The 24153-nt window shown below is 43.8% G+C and overlaps 2 protein-coding genes across 4 annotated transcripts; both read right to left on the reverse strand.

Moving 5' to 3' along the window:
• Positions 1-490: 490 nt before the first annotated feature.
• pi4kaa (phosphatidylinositol 4-kinase, catalytic, alpha a) lies at positions 491-17138 on the reverse strand. Of its 3 annotated transcripts, none has more exons than XM_029169158.3 (54): positions 16785-17138; positions 15603-15719; positions 15398-15485; positions 15133-15221; positions 14867-14939; positions 14534-14796; positions 14388-14454; positions 14160-14308; positions 14022-14087; positions 13841-13937; positions 13548-13739; positions 13363-13463; positions 13161-13290; positions 12949-13078; positions 12780-12875; positions 12517-12700; positions 12338-12438; positions 12084-12252; positions 11854-11904; positions 11591-11699; positions 11253-11389; positions 11033-11166; positions 10866-10948; positions 10716-10786; positions 10431-10555; positions 10279-10360; positions 10108-10191; positions 9914-10003; positions 9709-9828; positions 9535-9627; positions 9294-9450; positions 9057-9184; positions 8786-8944; positions 8536-8687; positions 8274-8381; positions 7933-8153; positions 7015-7170; positions 6708-6787; positions 6411-6610; positions 5335-5422; positions 5077-5244; positions 4933-4986; positions 4693-4813; positions 4416-4545; positions 4246-4316; positions 4083-4155; positions 3823-4003; positions 3641-3745; positions 3320-3445; positions 2980-3100; positions 2722-2881; positions 2534-2623; positions 2332-2415; positions 491-2243 (listed from the first exon to the last, which is right to left on the reverse strand). In XM_029169158.3, the coding sequence occupies exons 1-54, from the start codon at positions 16881-16883 to the stop codon at positions 2192-2194; spliced, it is 6375 nt and encodes a 2124-aa protein (XP_029024991.1). In that variant the 5' UTR covers positions 16884-17138; the 3' UTR covers positions 491-2191. The 3 variants fall into 3 exon arrangements, with proteins under 3 accessions (XP_029024991.1, XP_029024990.1, XP_029024993.1); XM_029169157.3 differs by having other exon boundaries at positions 15392-15485; positions 16785-17137; XM_029169160.3 differs by having other exon boundaries at positions 8026-8153; positions 15392-15485; positions 16785-17136.
• A 158-nt stretch (positions 17139-17296) lies between these two features.
• Positions 17297-23368, reverse strand: slc25a1b (slc25a1 solute carrier family 25 member 1b). The gene is made up of 9 exons (XM_029169275.3): positions 23016-23368; positions 21098-21205; positions 20752-20851; positions 20421-20559; positions 19776-19860; positions 19508-19612; positions 19318-19433; positions 19157-19230; positions 17297-18937 (listed from the first exon to the last, which is right to left on the reverse strand). Exons 1-9 carry the CDS (start codon positions 23128-23130, stop codon positions 18823-18825), a joined length of 957 nt encoding a protein of 318 aa, XP_029025108.1. The 5' UTR covers positions 23131-23368; the 3' UTR covers positions 17297-18822.
• Positions 23369-24153: the final 785 nt, after the last annotated feature.

Consider the following 24153-nt stretch of genomic DNA (forward strand, 5'->3'; position numbering starts at 1 on the left):
CACCTGAAGCTGGGACGTAAAGTGCTGCTCGGTCGTTGAGATGTGATACTACACGAATACTGGGTACTTTTTCAATAAAAATATACCTGATTACATGAGTACATTGTCTTTATATCGAGAATTATATTAAGATATGTCTTTCATAATACAAACAGCTCTAATGCAACTGAGTATATTATACTCATATCGTAGTGTTGATAACATGTTAAATCCCATCATGTTTTTGTACGGAGCTAAAAGAAAGAATCACATATTCATACATATTTGTTTTACTTACATTATAAATTTTAGTTTCATACCTTCATTTTACTGTAGTATTCCAAGACAACATTTGCCTTTCTTAAAAATCTTAAAACATTGAATTATACTTTAACTTAATAGCTTGACATTTACTTGTTCATTGTCTTGTTTATATAGTACTAACACACAACCGAACTGCAGTTCAAAAATGAAATGCAAAAAGAAAAAAAACAAAAAACAAAGGCAGCTCTACACTGATAAAATATTTAATCTGGAAATAAAGACGAGTCACATGTTCAGAACAACTGCTCTTGTCTTCATAGGAACCGGCAACGATGGTGCCACAAACAATATGTAGAGTAAACCATGACGCTCACTGACAACAGCGACATAATGGATGACGAACACGTGAAACAACAGCAACTCAGTAAAACAGATCACAGCAGAAACGGCCACTAACCAGAGGAGCGTCTGTAGTGTTAAAGACAGTCCTCAGACCTCAGGTCTGCAACAGCAAGTCACAACTGCAACACAAAATTTCACACTAAAGATTCAGCATGGTAGAGATCATAAAAACACACAAACAAGTTAAAATACATGTTTAAATTGCATAAAGTCATAATTGTCAAGTATTACTACAGTTGTGTTTCTACCAGGGGTAGGAGTGATGGCTTTTAGGTCAAATCCTCTCTACTGTACCACAACTCAAACACAGGTGGAATGTTTCCAAACTGAGTTACACAATAAGAAGGTACACACCTTTAACAGAATACTGTGGTTCCAGGAAGTATTCAGGTCCTTTTACTTTATGCACCGAGTCTGACATTTTGTTTTAAATGAATGAAGCGGCTTCTATTGAATCAACACCTAACAACTAAGATGTTTGCAGATTTATTAAGCCTAAACGTTAAAAATCTGATAAACAGTGTGTGATGAGAAGTGGTGTGAGTATTTCCAGCAGGGACTCTTCATCTTGTGCGTATTTGGGGGTAAAGCCTCCTGGTTCCGCTTCTTCCCGTTTGTTTTATCCCCTACAGGAACTTCACAACCTGTAGTTGAAGTTGCAGCTGCAGGTTGATTTTGTAGAACTGTTATCATATTAGATGGTTGCATTAGGATACTATTTTTCAGAAAAGGCTAAATAAAGGTTTAGTTGTAACATATAATGTTCGTTCAATGCCGGGACAAATCGCGGTTACAGCATATCACAAATATTCATACCACAGCCATGAATGTCTCAGCCCTGCACTCGATAACGGTTCAAATTTTGAACTGTTCAACTCCTCTAGTCAATAAAGTCATGTACAGAACATCCTGCATGAAAGACCAACATGAGGTTAGGGATTATGACATAATGTGATATACTCCCCGTGACCCTGCTTCTCTACAGTATAAACTACATCATTAACTCTCATCATTAATCTCTTAACACCTGGACGTTTCTGAAGGCTCTTGAAGTACTGCACTGATTTTAATCTGATCTCACAACACTAAAATTAAATTATCATCTGATTGAAGTGAGGCTTGTTGGTCATGTTTCATCTGCCGATGAAACATGATACAGTAATCTATAAAGTGCATAAAGTGGATAAAAGCTTGGTAATAACAATGATAACAACACTGGCTCTACTTATGGCCACCTTCCTCTAGTGTAACAGCTCCATTAATATCTGCTGAAGAACAACATATACTTTAAGGGTGATTGTATATATATTTATATATAAATACCTGTTTTGTTAAAGGTCCTACATTGATCTTTACTCACACGGTAAATAAACTACTACTTACTTCCATACTCAGATATAACTTAAAACAGGCTCTAACAAGTGCCACAGTATTGCCTGTAAGTAGCAGATGGGTCCATAGAGCAGCAGCCTGTCAGGGGCGTCCACTACCATATTAAAGAAGGTTGCATTGCTTGTGAGGACGGTCAGTGCAAGTCAGCAGGTCTTCAATAAGGGATTTGGTTCTGGTAATACTGCAGCATGTCGTAGGTTTTGCTCCTGTTTGAAACAAGTCACATTTCATTTACATTCAATGATATAATCTAGTCATTCACAAGAGCAATGTGGGATTGGGTGTTTTTCTCACCTGCTACTGAGGAAACAGCTTTGGATTATTTTGATGATAAATGCTGCAGCTTCTTTCTCACTCATTTGTGGATTAAAACGTCCTCTGGAAGAAAAGGTGAGTGTCAGTATGTCACAGGCAAAAATTAGTTCTTACAATTTCTATTTCAATTTCTGATTATCTCCTGATATATATTTCAACCTTCTTAGGCTTTTATTCTTACTTGAGGAGTTTAATGGTTTGTCCCCTGAAGCACGGCAGTCCAGTGTCCAGCATAAGGGTCACCAGGGAAACCACTGCATCCATGTAAGGCCTACATGCAAAGAAAAGAGGGAAACGACACTTATCTATCATAGCATGTGTTTCTCATCTCCCTCTTGCTTGCAGAAAGAAATTGTGGCTGTTTCTCACCGTACAGCCAGGTACCCTCGGACACACATCTCCATGAACCACTTGAAAGGCGTGGCCTCCATCTTTCCTCCCATGATCATCACCATCTCGTCTGTCAGCTTGATGTCTGGCTCCCAACCCAGGTTACCTCCAGGAGAGCTCTCAAACATGAAGCCAAAGTCTGGAGTGAACAAGGCACATATGAAAACAGAGAATCACTGAGTTACTCAAGGCCATTTAAACACAGTGATAGGTACAACATGTACTGTAGCAGTGCACCTATGTGGATGAGGTGGCCTTTACTGTCCAGCATGATGTTGCCGTTGTGTCTGTCCTTTATTTGCAGCAGGAACAGCAGGAGGCTGTAGGCAGCCATGCTGCGGATGAAGTTGTACCGAGCCTGTGGGAGGGAGAAGAGGACAATAACCAACACTGATGGTCAGATGTTTATTTTTAGGGACTTAACTTAAGCAAGGTGATTATGTTGCACCTTTAAAAGAACAAGATGTCACATTCTGAATGCTTGAGCTCCCAACACAACCACCTGCAGCAGTTGTACAAGATGAAACCCTGTGTGCCACAGATCCCTGCATATAGGTTATTAGAAAAAGCTGCTCACCTTCTGGAAAGCGAGGGTCGATTCATCACCATATTGGTTGCGGAAGTAATCGTACATCCCAAAGTCAGTCTGTCGGCCAAGTTGGTCTCTGGATTTACAGTCTGGGATGCACTCGATCACGCCACACTGTGGAGTGTGGAGGAGAGGAGATTTAGTTTTTACAGCCTTAAAAAAAGTGCTTATGATAAATTATCATTCAGTCACCACTATGAAAAGCAAATTATAGTGAAGGTTCCACAATGAAATCCGGTTAAAAGATCACCCAGAGATACAGATGAGGAAAAACTGGACTTGCAGGGATTAGTGTTTGTGAAGTCTTACCCCTGGTGCAGTGGCTACAACTCTATAGGGGAAGACAAACAGATCCAGCCCCACCAGCTGGAAGATATTCTTAAAAAGCCCAATGATCTGCAGAGCCAGCATGTCCTGGAAGAGGAAGAGAAGCAGCTCAGCGCGAGCATCTTCCTCTGGTGTGTCTGAAGAAATGGGGAAAAAGCACATACCTGTCTGCAGTCATCTCCCACTTTAAAGATGGCGGCCTGCCAGCAAACTTTGCGGGACCCATCCGGATTCTCCTCTCCATCTTCCAGCGACTCCGAGGGACAGCGGAGACCCTCCCTCTCCAGCTCACTCACCCCACAGCGCTTAACCTTAAACTTGGCCAGATAAGGTGCCTTGGCAGCGCTGTGTCGACAGGAAACCGTGCGTTAGAGGACACAGGAAGTGAAGTGCTGAGATGTAACGATTTTACTACACCCATTACCTCTGCATGGGCGTGCCAGATTTGTAGTCTATGTCAAGCACTATAGCCTCAGGGTTACTTGGAAGGTAACAGCCTAAATAAAAGGAAAAGTCACCTGTGCTCAGAGAGTTGAATGAAGACCTGTTTTTCTGCAGCTACCTAAAACCTTAAAACTGCATATTACCTGGTTGGGCCTTGATGTCTGACAGAGCTTTTAGACATGCCCTTTTCCTCTCCTCTCCCTTTGGGACAGGCCTGGAAAAAACAAACAAACAAAAAGAAAAAGAATTTAAAACAGAGCAACAATTTTCCCTGGATGCAGTCCTGTCTGTGTCAGGAAGCTATTGACTTTACTTGATAATGGCAGACACGTTGGTGATCTTGTTAAAGAAGTCGAACTCCCTCTGGTAGAAGTCTTTGGCTGGACCCGACAGAGAACCTGTGATCTCCTCGACCATCTGCTCCAACAGATCCCCAATGTCGGCTAGACGTTAACGAGGAATGAATAATCATCATTCAGATGCCACTGAGGGGAACATTTTAATGTGCAAAGGGAGGCAATAAAATGAATAAAACAAGCAGGTTTGTACTTGTGTGTTATTGGAAACACTGGAGCTCTGCTGCCACTCACGGTCTTTGTGGTGTCCTTCCTCATCCATGAAAATGTTGGTCTTCATGTTCCAAATAAACTGGTGGGCGAGAAGCTGAGACTTCTGGGCTGCCCACAGAATGTACTCTCTGACATAGCCCATCTGAGGAGACACAGGATCAGAAACACTGTGGCCCTTTCTTTGGCTGCAGGTTACTAAGGACTGTGTTTTGAAAAGTTCCTTATCGTGAACTCCAGGAGGACAATGCTATTATCAATTACCTTATCGTAGCGGAGAGCCTGCACAATCTGAGGAATGTAGAACAAGATGGCATCCTAACATGGGACAGCAACAGTGAGAGTCTTTACTTTGGCAGTAGAGTACAGAGAGAAAATCAAAGCCCTTTGACCTTATGTGTGACTTACTGGAGGAAAGGAGCGTAGCACCTTAACCCCGTACTGAGCAGTAAGAGGATGAGGAGGGTACATGCTGCTGAAGTAGGACAGACCAGTGGGTGGGTCTGCCGGCGCCCAACACAGGATGTGACTCAGCTCAGGAGAGTCTGCGTCGATAGTGTGCCATGTGACTAGGAACTGGCAATAGAGATAAATATATAAGATAAAACCATATAAATAATACTGCAACGATTTATTTAAAGATGTCCAGCTTAACGCTGAGCTTGCCTTAACAGCCTCAGGTACATCACTGACTGCTCCAGGGTCCAGTCTCACCAGTCTGGTAACCTCAGCAACGATGACGTCATTTTTAAACCTGGAAATAAAAGAACCTTAATAATCTAGCGTCTGAAAACCTAAAATAGAATTCCAAATGATGAAGCTCCTTCTTAAAGACCTCTTAGTTCCCTGTTCTCAGAATTCTGGGTTACTAGTGGTTCCAAGTGTGTCTAATGTAGAATGGGAGGCATTGAACCTAGACCAGTGAAGGACTTACTGCATACACTGAGCTCCTCTACGTTTCCATCTATTTATTTCATGCACTGTCCTGCCATCTTTGATCCACATGTAACTACTCTTGCTCCTTTTTTTCTTGTAGTTTTGCTTCTCCCTCCGTCTCTCCAGCACAGGTATGAAGCTCTGGTCCTCCAGGGCCACTTTCCCTGCTGGATTTCCAGCCCTCTCTGCTGATGTCCTTCATCAGGTGTGTCAGTTGGCTTTTCCAGCTGTTCACTGACTGAACACAACTGGTCAAGATATTCAGCAGGACAGCGGCCCTCGAGGACCTCAGTTTGACACCCCTGATCTACAGGTATCAGACAAGAAGATAGAAGTTGCCAAAGTCCCAAATATCCTGCCTGTGTGCAGTTACTGGTCCAACAGTCCTGCCTGTATTGCGTCGTTGCTCTTTTCCCTCATCTCTATCCCCTCACCCCAACCGGTCGAGGCAAATGGCCCACCACTTTGAACCTGGTTCTTGTATAAATGGGCGTTAAACCTGTTGCGGTTAAAATTAAATGAAATTTAAAGTAAAATACTATTTTATGTATGAATGTGACTATACACATTTTTTCTGATTGGCAACAAAAAAAGCTTGCTTTATGTTGGATTTGCAGGGTTTAGTTGTGTAAGGTTTTTACCTTGTAAATTGCCTTGAACTCAATTGGCACTATATAAAAAAAACTGAATTGAAAAGGTACGTAATCTTACATCTCAATTTTAAGAAAGAAAATCCATTGCACACGGTGTTCATCAGCTCACAGGCTTAGTTTGAAACATGTACAACACAAACAGAGCATGACAACCTTGTGGGTAACTGCATAGCGAGGTAAGGTGCAATACTCCAGGCCAAGTTGACGTTGTCTTTCCACTGCTTCTCAGTTAGACTGATGTACTTGGATCTCCAGTTGGCGATGCTGGTCTCCACTGACTGCTCTGTGGCGATGGCCAGCTCCTGAGTGGACAGGGGGTTGTACCACGTCGTCAACCGTTCAATCTCACTGGCCTGGAAGGACGAAGAAGCAAAGACGTGAAGAATGGCTGATGATGGGCAGGCTCAACACAAGGAAACGGTCTATTCCCAGTCTTCTCCCAGCACTCACCAGTAAGGCCAGAAGGAGAGTCCTGCGTTTCATGTAGTATTTGTGAAGCTGCGTCCCACGGTTGCTCTTCTTAGATGTGCCTGGGGAGACAAGTTCTCAGTGCTGGGTTCTCTTCCCAGGTGCTGATCTAATCAAAACCCAGTTGTGTGTGATTTAAAATAATATTTACTACTGCAACTGCCTGTTTCATTATCATTACAAGGAGCATCATTTCAAATCTAGGATGAATGATGCAGATACACAGCGCTTGGTCCTGTGGGTCTTGTGTAATAATAAACACATAAATAACAAAACATGTAACTGCTACCTGATTTCTTGGATGCAGTGGACATGCCGCTGGACAGTGGGTAGGTGTTGATCCAGCCCTGGCCGCTCTGCTGGGATCGAGAGCTGGAGTCCAAGGTGCTTCTGAGGTCGGCAGCATTCATCACCGACAGACTGTTTAGTGATGGGTCCTGATTATCTGAGTACATACATAGAAAGCTTTACGTCTTTCTACCTCAGCTAAATATGCTAAATGTCAACCAGATAAATGACAGGTGCCATTATTAAAAGTAAAATTTATAACTTGTTAACAGTAAAAACATTAATAACATGACTGATGATGAGGGAGTTTCTGAGGAGCGAGATGAACTTAGTCCTCTACTGTTGTGACGTTCATGCATTTGCAGGGAAATCCAACAGTAGGTAGGAGTTGCCTGAACCACTGATGCTGGGTCAGACATCAGACATTATACTGTTATATGCAGGGGACTGAACAGATTAATCTGATCCAGGATCTGTGGTGAGGACTGGTCTACCTGAAGCGGTTTGATGTTTATGAGAATGAAACCAGGTGTTTGCTCGGGTTCATCGGGAATGAAGAGGAGAGGATTTGCTGGGGTGGGAGAAGAATATTTTTATTTCATTCGAATTGGTTCATTAAGGAGAAGGGCGGACGGGTGGGCTGACATGATGAATAATCATGCACCTTAACGCGGCTGACAAAGTTGTGCTTTTCCTCACAGCTGCTAAAAAACAATATGAAAGGGCAGACACTAAAGAGTAGAAGAGGAATAAAAATGAGGGAAATAAAAAAAGTAAGGTAGAAAAACAAATCCAGGTTGGTAGCACAGATAGATACGAGGATCTACCAGCAGGACGGTGAGGATAAACAGCAAATCTGCCACGCGTATAAGCATGCCCCTGCTGCAGTGCAGTCCGAGCTCCACCACTTTAGGCTTACTTAAGATAGATATCGGAGAAGTGCTGGACACGATAAGCGATCCAAATATTCCAGCTGAGAGCGTGCTCGGGGCTGGGGTAGTGCCAAGCTCACCAGGTGGGACCAGGTGGCATGCAGCCAGGTACTTCTTGTCTGACAGGATGCTCGCGTAGAAGCGGATGATTATGCAGATGTCCTCGCGAAGCCGCTTGTCCCCTTGGGTGGGAAATTTTGGAGAAACGCTGAAAGAGATAAGACAGATAAATGAGGTCATTTTCAGCTTCCAGACTTGTGCAGATAGAAGTTGTTGTCTCTTTCTCTCTCCTGTATGAAAGGGGGGGACGTGTCAGGGTAGTGTGTACCTGAAGTAATCAAAGGCTGTAGAGTAGATCTTTTCTCTAAGAACATTTCTCACAGTGGCATTGGTAACAACATCGGAGTGGAGCAGAGCCAGACCCAGAGTCAGCAGCCTGAAGAACAAGGGAAACTTTGAATAATGCCTGCATTAATGATATAGAGAATCATATCAAACAATTTCAACATGCCTCAAAGAGTTTCTAACCAAGTTTTCCAAAAGATCAGACACAGAGCTAACTGAAAATATGAACCATTTTCTTTTGGTACCTGAAACGAGATCCAATGGCAGCAACGTGGCGGTTAAGGCCACTCTTAGCCCCACCGACGTTGAGTGAAAGTGAGCGCTGAAGCAAACTGCAGAAGATCTCCACTTGATCTGCGCTAGAATACTTTGCTATCTCAAATCTCTGGACTATGAACTAGACAGAAGACAAAGATAAACCAAGAGGCATTATAGGGACAAGAACGCTTAAAGAAACATTTGCTGACAACCCGAATGAACTGGTTTTAATCTGACCTCAATCCATATGTAGTGTGGGGTGACATCTGGAGGACAGGGCACAGGCTGACTTTCCTCTGATGCAGCCAGAGGGTCAGCCTCCACCTGGGCGTCTGAGAACAAGCCCATCTTCAGCTCCACGGTCATCTGCCACGCTCCTGCCATCTCTCGCATAAACTGGGTGAGAGAGTAGAATCTTGATGATATGCCATTAAGATAAGATAAGATGTGACCCATTCCCCAATGGGGGAGCAAACAAACAAATTCAAGACTCATCACATCTACGTACTGGTACTTCCACTCCAGCACGCGCTGCTAGCAGCCACTCCCAGCATGCAATAGCCGTCTCCATGCCATGCTCTGTGAACATCTTAAGTGGAGACCAGCAAAGGTGATGAAGAAGCTGGGGGTCACAGTCTAAAAAAAAAAAAAAAAAAAAATCAGATCAACCTACAAATCTGAACCATATCAAGCAAACAGAATCAAGTATGTGACACCCCATTGAAAAAGAGCTTGATTTTCAAACCTTTGGTGCTAATGAGCAAGGCAGCCAGTTTAAACATGGCCTCTGTAAACGCTTCAGGCTGCGCTGAGTCCAAAGCCTCGCCCATCTGTTTGATCATGAGCCGGTTCAGATCTGACTGTCCACGCACCGCTTGGGCGAAGTGAATCATACCGGAAACCTAGAGAGAGGAGCAGTGAGCGGCAAAGCTTTGTGTGTGTGTGTGTGTGTGAGAACACATAACTAGTGTGACTTAGCACTTTACCTCTCCAGCGTATCTGTTCCTGAGGTTTAGGGAAGCCATGAAGTTTGAGTAGTCCTTCTTAACACATGCTGGCCTCTCAGTCAAAAGGGTGGACTGCAGTTAAAAGTTGTATTATTATCATATTATCATTAGTTGTATGGATAGTAGTCATTAAATTATAAGTTGATAACTTACTCCCAGGGCAGTGCTCTGTCTGTTGTAACCAGCAAAGTGCAGGATGCTTTCTGTGGCCATAGCCAGGCCCGTGTGCTGCGAGAGACCTGACACCCAGTTTTGATGTTTGTTCAGATACTCCTGGATCACATCCAGGTAGAGGTTAAAACCATTAGTAACTTCATTTACTACTGCTTGTTTCATCTGTTTTAAAACTAAGTGGTACCTGCAGGTGTGATTTGGTCACAGAAGGAGCCCATTTCATTGCTTCTTTAAGGATCTCCCCACAACGAGCAGCAAAATCCTTCACTATGCTCTGAATTGAATGAATATATGAATGAATATATTATATGTAATATAATGTATATGTAAAAACACATTCAAAAAGTGATGAACAACAGGTGCTGAATGACATATTACCTCTCTGGCTTCATACGTGTCCGGGACGGTGATTCTGTATGGGGTTTCTGGGATGTCATAATAAGGTTGGTCTTTATGGATGTCCTGCAATATACAGCATTATTATCACTGCTCTCTTCATGGTGTACACTTCCATTAGGTATTAGCACAGATTGAAAGGGCTTCTCTTACTGCACTGAGTGAGAGGGACAAAGTCTGCAGAATGTCTAACATGGTCCTCAGCACACGGCCACTCCACAACAAGTGGGGGAACCTGAGGAGACAGAAGGTGCTGTTAGATGAGTGCTGTTCTGAGGAATCACAGCTTATCTGCTTACACTCACGTTTCAGCCAAGCCAGACAAATATTTGTCGGCCACTCGGCGGATCCTCTTGTGGATGTGGTTGAAGTTGACCAGGAGGAACTGAGCGTGTCGTTCAAGCTCCTCCTCATGGACTTTGGTTTTTGCCTGAAAACATTGGGTGGGTAACTTCATGGTCACCAAGTGAAAACTGACACATACACTTAAGCAAGTATCTCCTGCTGTGTATTGAAATAACCAGTATCAAAAAAATTAAATATACTCAAACTACAAGATGAGGTCTTTTGAAGTGAAGTGAATCCCTTACCTTTTCAGCCATCATTTGCAGGAACACCTCGAAAACCTTGTCGCTGACCGCAATCACACATTGCATCATGCCTGCACAAAAGCACCCAATGTTAATAATAACAAATATTAGTGTTCTTGCAGTCATGTGTTTTTAGCAGTTTCTGCTTACCAGACTTATCCTTCTGTATTGCTCGGTCTTCAAAGTATCGAAACATGACTTGAAAACGATCAGAATCCAGAGAATGCAGCATCCTAAACGGAAAACGTACAGTAACAGGACGTTAGGCGTACGATCGTAAATGTAGTCCTGTTCAAGCAAACATCATCTTGGTTTACCTCATGTATTCCAATCTGTAAACAGACAGCAGATACGTTGACATGGCAAAGTCCAGTTTGTTGATGAGAGCAGACACCTCAGGAGGAGGATCCAGCAGGTTGATGATGGTGCTGCGCAGATCATTCAGCTCTGCCTGCCATTCACAAAAAAGCCAAAAACTGTCAGAGGACACACTGTGTGTGTGTGCTTTCATAAGCGTACGTGGGTGCGGTTTAATACCGGGGTCACAGTGTCGTTCTTCAGTGCAGAGTTGTACTGCAGTTCTGAGCGTAAAGGTTCTCCACTGGGAAACGTCAGCAGAGGTGATTTGGTTGCAATCTCACAAACTCCTTCGTACCATTCTTCTGGCCACAAACCTGAAAATTTCATCACAAACAAACCAGAAGATATAAAGAAAGACTGATATTTTAATATTTTGAGGGAATTAGTTTATGCTCTTATTCTTCTGTCTCTTTTCCTTTGCTCAGCTGACATAACAGCTGTAACAAGCTGAAGCAGATTCCTCCTGAAAGTTCCTACAAACATCATGTCAATATAAATAAGCACATTTATTGTACCTGAGCCTTCCACAGCAAAGCCCATGACAACAGAGTAGAGCCAGAAATCCCTGAAAAGCTTCTGCAGACGTGGCTTTGCTTCCTTAATGGGTGGCAACCTCTTAGTCAGCTAGAAGAAGAGAAGACAAGTCTTTGTAGTCATAGAGGTAAATGTACAACAGAACTTCATGTGCTACATTTCTTTTGATACAGATTGAAGGTAGGTAGAAGAAGTGACAATAGATAAAAGTATTTATTACTATATTATTAGTATAATCACTTACTGCTGCAATAACTGGAATAAGGACACCAAGGTTTCCAGCACTGCTTGAAGCCTGTGGAAACGAGACAGAGAACCAGGTGAATCATCAGTGGTTCCTCTAAGGTTGTTCTGTTTCTAAATGTCCTCTGTACGTGGACATCAAACCTTTTGCAGATGAAAAAGAACATTAGTGGTTCACACACATGAAACAACATGGCTGACAATGAGAAAAGCTGTTGGACTGCGCTCTACCTTCAGGGCCGGGCCTTTGTCTGAGGCTCTCTCGCTGGCCCTCTTCCCCTCTAAACCCAGTTGAACAAACAGCTCCAGTAGGTTGACCAGCAGGTCGTCAACCATCTGCTCGGCCTGAAGGTTCGCTGCTATGTTCCCCAGAGCATTTATCACAGCCAGAGAACAGTGTCTACACGGAGGAAGGAGCATTTACATACTGTGAGGAGCACGTCACGCAGGCAGCAGCATGCTCTCTTTATCACCATGGTCATCACCTGTATCCGTGGTCCTTGTAGTCTTTAGTGGAGTAGACCATAGAACTGGCTTTGACGCTTATCTGCTGGAACAAGTTCCAGACCTCCTGGTAGATGTATTGCTAAAATCAAGAAATCAAAAGTTAGACTTGTTCTGTAGCCGACAATAAACAACAGTGAGGTTGGAGATTTAAACACACATTGCCTGTGATGACCATGCAGCCAAGCTGGTCTATGATGAGGACGTCAAGCTGGGACGGAGGCTGACAGAACTTCTGCTGCAGGATCTGCAGAATGGGTTCCATCACCCTGGGGGTGTCGCGTAGGGCTACAGCAATGTGACCCAAAGCCCTGATGGTGTGGTCTGGGATCAGGTGGGCATCCCTAGGAAAAGGGAAAGGAATGTGTGAAAACACTCCTATTACATATCTCATGAGTGTCTATAACAGAATGTCTTGCTCACTTGTCATTTTCCTGGTAGATGTAGAGACGGTTCGACAGACTGGCAAGAAAAGCTTCTACAATGACGTTGTCCATAGTCAATCCTGCTTTCAGGCACCTGAAGACGAAGAGCCATATGCTGTTCATACCTTTGTTTTTGAATATGCTGTGTACAGTAAAAGAATATTCACCTGCATATGTTGTCAATGGAGATGTCTCGCAGCTGCTCATACATGGACGGCTGGCTCTTCTTGCTAGAATTACTGCTAAGGGTTGACTGTGAATATTCGTTGGTCACGTGGATTTTAATCTCTCCACCAGCTTTGGAAAAAAAGGAGGAAAACAACTTTAAACTAGGGCAGAAACAAACGCTCAGTGATGCGGCAGAGTGTCTTGTTGTTACCTGTGGTGCACTGACTGTGATATTTGTACAGCTTGACCAGAACAGGAGAAGGAACCACCAAGAAGTCTCTCAGAGACATAGTGACAGAATGGGCCACCACAGGAAAGCGCTCACAAAGACGCCCCAAACCCTAAACCAAAACAAATGACCATGTCAGTACAAGCTTTCTTCTTCTGATTGTTAAAAGTAAATGTCCATCAACCTGTAGGCAGCAAATGAGCAGAGGCATGTGAGCAATGATGACTTTACTGGACGTCTTTGACTGTAGCTTCTCTGACAGCTTAGTGCAAAGGTTCTCGGCCCCTGAACAAAACACAGACACACAAATGAACTGCAGGAATGACCTCTAACACTACTACTTCCTGTATTAATGCAGTTAAGACCCACCCTGTTCCTCAGTGACAGCCCACACCATCAGGTCCACACAGGCAGCATTGGCCTGACAGCGCAGCTTGAGCGGGCTCAGTTCACTCTGCAGGTACTCAACATCATGCAGGATCCTCTGTAGCTCCGACTGGCTGCTGCTGAACTGCTCCAGCACAAAGTCGTGAACCTCCTTCACATAATCCGTCTGGAGGTCTGATTGGCAGAGGAAATCCAAAATGGCTTCAATTAATTGGTCACTTTATGAAAGAATAACGTTGCCATCATTATGGTAAACTTAAATATAAAAGCCCTACCTTTCAGATTATACAGGGTGTCTCTGAGCATTTTAAATATAGCTACATACAAAGGATCACTGAAGGTCTTATAGTACAGATGAAGACCAGGATTCAACTGACAGGAGAGAAACAAAGTAAAACAATAGGCCAGTAATCTTAAAAATAAAACAAATGTGTGGCTTTCAGAGCTACTGTTTACCTGCAGATGTTCTGCCAATGTGTCATCCAGGGATTTTAAAAACGACTCTGACACAAACTGTTCGACCTGTGGAAAGGATATTCACTTACACACATACATCTTTGTACACAAGGTATAATTTATGCATCTGCTGCTTACCATGTGAAGGAGTTGTCTGAGCATATCCAGGGGGACATGAAAGTCCCCAGAGCTGCTTCCAGTGAAAAGAGGGGAGACTGAGAAACTGGAGCTGATGGTGGAAAAGTAGTAATCAGGGTCCACTGCACTGCCATCAGGGAGGTATGAGCCTGAAGAAAGAAAGGGGGCTCATTTACAGCAGAGAGTTAGTGGCTCTCCTCAAAGACTGTTTGGCTCAGACACACTTGCCTTCAAAATACTGTGCAGAGGGATCAGCTGGTGAGCTGGAGATCAGGCCTGCTCTCTCTGGACTGGCCTAAAACAAGAACAAGGTAAAATACAAGCTGCTTCCATCTATGTTAATAGAGTTGGCATCCTGTGTGTGTAATTTATACCTGTTGGGAAACACTAGACACGGAAGAGCCTTTACGTCTTATTGTGTCTCCCTGACACACCGTGAGCAAGGAGCTTGGCAGGATGGAACGGAAGTCATTGAAGGACCTTCTACGTGCAACATCAACATCATCACCCGTCTGCAGCACAGGAGCGACCGGTCGTGGAAACAGCTTGGACAGTAACGGCTCATCAGTGTTGCTGTATCGGCCAAAGGCTCGGGCCACACCTAGCAACGTAGGCACAGTGTACCTGCAGAGATATTCTGGAGGGAACACAGAGCCTTAACATTTAGTAAGACACAGAGAAAGCATTAGCGTTTGTTGTCCTGCTACCTTTATCATGACTCTGCGGATTTTTGCAGATATCTTGCAGCACCTGCATGAGGTCCATGATCGTCTCCAGGATCTGAAAAACAAAGGTTATGACAATGTTAATAAATAAATAGATAAGAATCAAGATAGTAAGCTCATTTAAATTCATTTACTCAAAGGTGCAGTTGGCACGATGCTCACAGAAAATAAACTACTACTTAACAACATTTTAAAGCTGCAGCGCATCCACTACAAAACATATCTTCACATTGAAAACATGAACACACCTGTCCTCGCAAGGCTTCATCACTCTGGGCGACATCTGAGAGAAGTGTTACAAGACAAAAGCTGAAGTTCTCTGCGACTGGAAGGGTATCTATAAGAAGGAACGTTAAACACAAACGTAAAAATGAGAGAATAATCATCACTAAGAGGAATCTACACTGTAGATATAGTAGCTCCATATCTAGAAATGTTACATAACCTGTTATAGGGAACCTTTATTATTAGTATAACACAATATTAGAAACAGGGATGCGCTGTTACCTCTACCTTTACGTTCTGAACTTTCTTCAATCCACTGCACCTTAGGAAGCCCTTTAAGCAACCCAACTAGATAGGGGACAATGACATCTTTGTGCTGCAACAGAAAACACCAGTGTATTACACAGATCTAGCGTTTTCATTGCTAACATTATGCCCTTGAAATACGATGACCACACAAACAGATATAGGTACAGTTACTTCCACTGTTTACCTGCAGGTTTGACTCTACTAGAAAAATTCCCAGAGCAATAACAGCATCCCTTCTCCTCTCATCCAGCTGGAAGACGCCTCTGAAGTCTGCAGGACACATACATTGTAGCTTCTGGACCTATGGAGGAGGACAGCATCTTACAATGTGCATTACTTTTTACCTGTTTGATAAGCTTAGACTATATAACCCTTTTAAAAGAGGGCAAATCTGTATTGATCACACAAGGGAGAAATTCATTTCTTAAAAGCAGCTCACAAAAAAGTATAAAATACCTAGTTCAGTCATCCACAGAGATCCAATCAACACAATCTCCAAGTGGGGTCATGTTAGCAGTAATGATGCTGTCTGTCTAAACAAGTTTGTGGAACGCTGCCAAACCAGCCTGTGGCATTAACTAACCTAAGAGCCAGAGTTAAGCTCCCATCAGTGGATGAGTCTCTGCTCATTACCCGTTATTACATGTTTGATTATATGTTTAACTTATTATTGGTTGTAATTAACTTCTGTTGACACATCCTTGGGAGAATGTTCCATTTCACACACAACCACTAATCACGTTCTACAAAATCACCCTGAATAACACCCACTGTACCTAGTGTGAACATTATGGGATGTTCATTCTGAATCTCTGTGATGAAATACCTGGCGGTTTTTCTGTTTTATTTTTCAAATTTACTAAATATAAGCTTTTCTGTGGAATTTATTTAACATCTATGGGCTCAAACCTCGCGATTAGACAATAATGACCTAAACCTGCTGTAAATAATGAGGTTTAACATCATTTCTGTTGACTCCCTGTTGTGGGTCTGCAGTGATGGGTGCACACAATGAATGGAGACGTCTATAACCGTAAAATAATGTTCAGTTCTTAGTTGGATAATGTAAAAGGAAATGTGAGTTTTCTAGAGTATGGAAATAAACAAAGTTTACGATGTAACAACCGTGACAGATTAAAAACAGCTAACGCTCGCTGAGGTTAGCTGCATTTGATGTTAGAAGCTATTGAGCAGCGCTATTGAATTGCACATACGACAACATAGTTCACACAGATACACGATAAAATACACGTTTAGCGTGTTTCCTAGTTCATAAGACGGAGTACAGGCGCAGAAAAGCGAAGTTCGGGCCCTGGCGTCAGATTTTGCGCTAGCCGCCGTTAGCTAACGCCGTGTGTAACGTTACCTTCTCGATGGGCGCCTGACGGTGAGCGGCCAGCGACCGAGCCAGAGATAACACGGTGTTGAAGTAGAATCCTCTGCTTCCTCCTCCATGAAGAGACATGTTTCAAAAAGAGAGGAAACCTAGAAGCAGCTACGCAAACATCTCTGCTGTTCGTCCCAAACAGAAGTCGGCACTGACAACTACGGCAAGCGAGAAGTCCAAAAGCGCAAAGCAAGGTCAAAAATACTACAGTATTATAATCAGGCCCCATAGTCGTAATGAGGGGGAAGTACTAGGTACGTTCATACAGATACTGTCTTAACAACCTCTACTAAAGTTTTTCTATTAAAAAAAAATTAAATTAAAAATTGATTTTAGTTCAGATTTACATCACTTTGTTCATACAAACCTTTCACATAAATATACTACAGTAAAAATTACATTTCCCTTTGAATTGTGGTGAGGTAAACGTAATAGCAGCACAGCGATCCTCAAGTTAAATGTAATATAGTAACACTCACTGAAACAACAACTATTCTCTGATCTGATTTATTTGCAAGCATACATATTGGGTGGCCTGGTAGCTCTGTTTGTAGAGAACAGCCAATTTCATTGTGACATTGTAAGTGACAAATAAAAGAGTTCTTCTTCCATTAGTCTGAAGGCACAAAACTGTGGTTTCACTACTGGGGCCACTGATCTAATAACATGACACAGATCTACATGAATGCAAGGCTCAGAGTAAACACTGTTTGATGAGCACAGACAATTACTACATGTAAACATGCCAGACCCACAATCTAAAGTTCATAACATGGCATTCCCCACTCAGCTGTCATTTTATTAGGTACACCCAGCGCCTCAAAGATACACAGATGATCTTCTGTGTTGCTGTGTGGTCATTGGGGAACATTCAATCTGTGCTGCTGTTACACTGAATCACATTTGTGAGTTTGGCAACTCTAACAATCTGACAACTGACTGACAACTGTCTTGAGAAGCAGCCGCTGGCACAAATTGGTTGTCAACTCACATTAAAAGCAAAGGCAGTTAAAATGAAGTAGTTAAAAACAAAGAACGGAATCATAAACTCTGCTAAACCCTAAACCACTCATCCTCCTGGAATGAGATGAAAGGCACCAATATTGGCATTTCCCAAGCAGTAAAGGCAATTTAAAATATAGAAACAAGGAATTATTAAAACACTAACAGTGGCAAGGAATTAAGAAGATTTAAACACATCAGACACACTTAATACATGTAGTGGCTAAGGACATACAACATGCATTCAATTATTCCTAATCTGAAAAGATCTCCACATGAAGCATATCATACATAGGCACTTGAATTGTTTTAAGATCAGTCTTGTAAATTACCTGAATTAAAACAGCCCTCTTTAGAAGTCACAGATTGATGGAAACGTGCATTTTTCTAACTAAATAGCAACTTGCTACAGCTCCTATAAGTTTGTGACAGCTGTGATTGAAGGCATTTAGTTTTTAAGTATACCTGTGGCCTCAGAATGAGACTGTATTACTGTATACTAAAGGAAATAAAAGCAGCTTTAAAAAAAACTTAATACTTGCATATAAAATAAGCTTTAAATGTTGGACATCTAGTATAATCTCTAATTTTCAAGTACATTCGTGCCTAAGTCACATTATGTTGGTTTTAGTTTGCCTCTGATTAAGTACATACAGCGTGAGTGTAACTCCAACTTAAAGCACTGTAGGCGAGAGCCTCTATGTGCTGCGTGTTCCTCTTTCATTTAAATAAATGCCTCCCTGAGGTCTCAAAGAGAGAAACAAGCAAGTCTAAGTAATTAATTCTGCAACCTGAGCGTATCCTCCCATGCAGGCATCCTTCCACTCATGGTAGCTGTGCTATAAAAACAAATCAAGAATATACCCATCCCTTTCCTTCTTTCTGATAATCACCTAGAGGTAGACGTTAGAACCTAAAGCAGGGTTTAAGATCGCTGATTCGGGACTCGGCCTAGTTAAAAAAAGGTGGCGGCCTGTCCCAAAGCTCCTGCTTGAGTAGCACTGCGGGGTCCACTTCAGTCCGTCTTCCAGACCATGTTCAGGACCTTCACGACTTCCTCATAAATAACGAAGACTATGGCCACATCCATGCAGACGCGACCCAGCCGAGGCACAGTACCTTTGTAGAACCTGAAGGGGTGAAAGCAGACGGGAAATGTATTTATTCAACATAACATCCAGTAAGTGTTACACAGTACAGGATTATATGCCAGGTCTTATCATTAGTTTGTTAGTTTTTTTTGTTAGTTTGTATCATTTGTTTTGTTGATTTCCTCAATCTTCTGCTCCAAAAACACAGCTTAAACCAAACGTCTCCATGAATCAAATCCACTCTGCATATAAACTTACGCCTTTGGTCCCTCGTGCTTCATGATCTTAATGGCGCAGTCCATTGTGCTTTTGTACTTGTGGGCTTCAAGACCCTGTTCAATAACAGACACACTGCACGTTTCAGTCACGGCCTCCGGGCGAAATGGTGCGATGAGTTGTCAACATGTGGTTCAACCGACCTGCATTCTGGTCTTGATGACATCCAGGGGAGTGTTTCCAAACACACTAGCGGCTCCAGCGACAGCTCCAAACAGACCAGTTATCATCGGGTTGATGGCCTTGTTGGGGTCATCTCCTAAAGAAAGAAATCAGCCTTGGTTTGTGGTTTTGCTTTTAACTGATGAGAGAAAAATCCTTTGAGCCTCGCACCTTTGTACCAGTTCCTCAGTGAAGTCATGACGTAGAAGCGAATGGCCTGGTTGGAGCCTTGTTTCAGAACGGTGGCAGTTAGACCCTGGTAAGTCCCCTTCAGTCCTGGAAATACACTGCGATCAGAGCTGAGCCAAAATAAAAGCACTCGCAGCTTTCCTGCTGGATTTCATAATAACATTCTGATGTGAAGACTTAAATCCCATCAAATGATGATTTCCTTGCGTAGCTCATGTAGTGACAGTACAGAGCAGTGGCATCCACCTACCTTCAGTTCTAACAATCTCCCTCACCCCATGGAAAAATCCCCTGTACTTCGGATTTGCTGATGTCTGATCATGGATGAATTTGACCTAAATGAGAAGGTAAAGGATCAGTTGCTTTCACTGTGCAGAACAGAAGCTCAGAGATATGGAAACGATCCCTTGGATACGGGAGTATATGCACATTATGAAAATCCTGACCAACAAGCCTGAGAATTAGAACCACGCTAAAAGGATTTCTTTTTGAAACTATGAGCTTCCCTTCGTTGCCGACACATGTGCTGCAGGTAAAACCTGTTATTCAGACACTGACCTCTGCGGAGGCAAGCGGACACCTTTGTTTGAGACTCCCTGTCCCAGTGCTGAAGGTTATTTTGTTTAAAGATTTACAGGAATCAACAAGGACGAGTTGGGAAACTGCAGGAGACATTGTCACGAACGGTCTCGTTGTGGATGTTGTGCAGAAATCAGTGTGGTCAGTGGGACGACGAAAGGGAACCCAAGTAAATGTTGGAACTATACATTCACATATTCTCAGTACAACAGCCTGAAATGTCGCCCTGTGTCTCATTCATGACCATATTGGCCGCGCGTGTGTAATGCAATTAGCATTAAGAGCACTGTAGGCCTTCCATGCTTGTGTCTCGTACCTTGACCGTCTCCATCGGGCAGACGACCACCACAGCTTCAGCGACTCCAGCCCCGAGGCCACAGAGGAACCCTCGCTTGCTGTCCAGTTTGCCCGTCTCGTCACGCATCTTATTACTGAGGAACTCAAACATCCCGAACCTGAAGCGGCCATGGAGAAAACCCAAAGGACAGTCGATAAAATAGAAAATGGTTGGATCTATTAGCAACGTTAGCCATTAATACATGGACTTCAGGGTCAGCAGACAAGTTATAATGATTTATAAATGCAGCATCATGACAAAGAGCTGCTCTTCATCCTTATTCATCAAAAAGGATGAATGTGAGCATTACCTGACGGCCGCTTTAGGTATGGAGCCGTAGAGCAGAGAGCTCAGGCCCCTGTAAAGACCCTTCACCCCATGACTGTTCACCGTCTGCTTCACACAGTCGCCTGTGGGAGAGGAACACAGACGTGACGAACTGGAGACCAAGACAAAGCGTCAAAAGCCTGAAACAGGTTTCGTGCACTGGCATCACCCGACTTGAGCATCATGTTCAAGCAGCGAAGCCCTGAGGCAACAGCGCGTTACACAGTTATGGAGTCCAAGCCAAAGTCCAGGCGCTCATCAAACAGACCAACATGACATCAGAACCCCATCAGAACCGCTGGCGGAGCCGGTACCGAGCGGAACCTCACCGATTCCTCTGTATTTGGGAGGATTGGCCTTCTCGTCCAGCTGCAGCTGCGTCTTCACGTACTCCGTGGGGAAGGTGATGCAGATCTCGATGCCTCCGGCTATTCCACCTGAAACACAAGCGGCACGCGGCGGTGAGCGAGCGCCTGGCGCCGACATCCAATGTGTGCGCGAGCGTCACACGTGCAGGTCAGGAGCCTCAAGCGTAGTTTATACTATTAAAGAGTTAGAAAACGTCAGCCGCAAACTGGATTCATCAATAAAACAAACTAAATCTATACTTCCTGTGTTGTATCGTATTTTATTTTTGATTGTTTGTCATGAGTACGTTTATCCCACTCTTCCTTATAACTTTGCTTCTGTCATAGGAACTAGAACACGTCCACCTTAACAAGCCGCCTCTCGCTCCTCTGCCGTTCAGCAGAGGCCTGCAGCCACTGGCTCCGCTGATCTGGGCCGATCTGGATCCTCCCCTCGGCCCTGACACAGCTGCAGGGGGTGTGTGGCCTCCACAGCACCACTGGCACACAGTGGCCTCAAACGGCTTCACCTCTCAAGCTCGCGCAGGCATCGGGGGGGGAGGAAGCACGCATTCTGGCAAGCGGTGTTAAAAATGAAAGCGCAGACTTCACTCGGCTCTAACTTTTGTCTGTGGCTGCGGGTGACGTGCATTCTGTGGGTTAAACGCAGGCTTCCCAGCAGCTCAACCTGCCAATTAGGCTCCACGTCGTCACCGTCGTCCGCAAACGGGCCCTGGGCCGGTACCTGCACGCGCTCGCGCCGAAAAGGGGACGTGGAACCGGTTTATCGGGCCCAGAGCAGGAAGTGTGAAAGCGAGGGATCAACCGTCACAGTCCATTCAACCCGAGGCTCAACAAGCAGCTCCACCAGCCTCGGGTTTGTCTGCAGGAGGGCTGAAGCAATAAGAGACCAGAAGAGGAGGTTGCATCATCACGGCTATCAGCTTTAATCTGCTATGTTGACTCAACCACAGCAAATACCCAGTGTCAAACATCTATGTATGGTATAGTCTATGTTCTGGACCCATAGTTCTACAGTACGTGTGACTAGTACTAGTGTCAGTAGCTCCTACAGTTAGAATCACCTCATCTCTACCACTAAACTACAATGAGCAATGTCTTACTGTGGATGGAACTGTTCTGTTTTTCTGCTTTGTTCTTTTAAATGTCACTAAAATGTATGTAGACAATGAATCCCTTTAAAAGATGTAGCCACAAAGCTTTAGCATGTGACCCAGCGTGACCCGATAGCTGCCATGTCATCCTGTTAGGAGTCATGTGGCGCCGGCGCCGCTCAGCACCGCTGGGCTGGGTTGAATAGTTAGAGTTATTATTACTATTATTAAGGCTACAGCCTCACTCTGTCATCGGTCACCCATTGACTAAAGAGAAGCTGAGTAATCAGAGTTCACGCAGCTTCAGTGGGGCCGGTGCCAAAGTCTACCAGCTCCAGAACAAGGCGGAACCCGGGTCGAGCTCACAGGTTCTTTTCAGATAAAACAATACAGAGCACAGCCACTAAACTGGGCTTAAGTGCACTGATCACACATTTAATTTCTATTTAAAAACTGTCAAGACGTTTCGCTCCTGTAGCTTCACACACATATCAGTCCTGCAGGTTTGATGGAAACCATCAAGACCTGGACTGGTTTGACCCCCAAAACTACATAATAGCACAAAAATGCCGGAAGCCTTTTAAAAGGATTAACGTGTTTAGAGCAGGTCTGAAATAAGCGGTTTTGTGGAGTTTCCAGTTGGTCTCGTTTTAGAGCCTGTGGCGAGTTCAGCTCCTTTGGATCTGAAAACTTTTTTGACAGCCGCGTTTAAAAGGCCCGAGGTCACTGCTGCAGCCGAACCCGGCCGCGACCCAGTCGAACTACTTTGCCGAACTTTCTCCTACCTGCCAGGATCGCCTTGCCCGGGTGCGTCAGCTTGGCTTTCCCCGCCGGAGCCGCGGCCGCAGCCAGACACCGGGGTCCGTGGAACGGGCTCACAAATCTAGGCGGTCCGGACATGGCTGCGATGAGAGCCGCCGAACCCGGCCGAACTTTTGGGGGTCTTTGTCAACACAGACACGCTCGACTGCCGCAGAGCCCGTCCGCCTTCCACGCTTCCTGCAGCGCAAACATCCAAAGATCAGCCGGCCAACGCTGACCATTGGACTCCCGCTCCTGACGGGACTTGATAAGGTCTGCGCGAAGTTTGTTCCGTGGCATACACACGCGCCCGCGCCCGTCCGCGCGCACGCACACACGCAAACAAACAAACAGGCTGATTGCGTCAACAAGGCGGGGGCAACGTACGCACGGATAGACGCCATGTTTGTCCTAACCATTTAAGGAGGACCGACGTTGATGCGGAGTGCCGCCTGTAGATGGCGCTGTGTTCGGCTCCGCTCACAATGTAGTCTAATTTAAAACGAACACGGCACAAAATAGAAATTCGAACGCGCCAGGTTTTGAAATAAAATGCAGCAAGTTCGTGTATTAATAATAAACAAAACACTTAAACAGTCTGACCCAGCTCAATATAGCTTTGCCATTAATAACCAGCCAACCAACCAAAAGCCATTAGAAACTGAAAGAATGGGGCGATTTGGAGTCATCTTACCTTTTTTATTATTATTTATCATTTACATTATTAGTCTGGCTTATTGTATGAGTATAAACACATTGTTTCTCTCATCTCACTCACTGTTAAAACCACTTTACTGTAACGTTTTTCAGTTATTTTTGGAATGCGATTCACAATTAAAATAATTATTTAAATAAAGACTGATGATGATTTGTGCCCACTGATAAATTCAGTTACTTGTGTGTAAGTGTAGGTAGTTCAATTTGTAATTTAAAAAGATCACCAAAATGAAAAAGAAAACATAAACACGATATGCATCACTATACATTCTAAATGACGAACGTTTACTTATGAAAGAGTATTTCATCACTGTGTTCCTAATAATTTTACCTTAGCAGATGATATTCTGGATAGATTTCTGTGAGAAACGTTTTGTTTCTGCTCTTGAAACGTTTGTTTATGCT

Source organism: Betta splendens, chromosome 12 (assembly GCF_900634795.4).
Source record: "Betta splendens chromosome 12, fBetSpl5.4, whole genome shotgun sequence".
Lineage (NCBI taxonomy): Eukaryota > Metazoa > Chordata > Actinopteri > Anabantiformes > Osphronemidae > Betta > Betta splendens.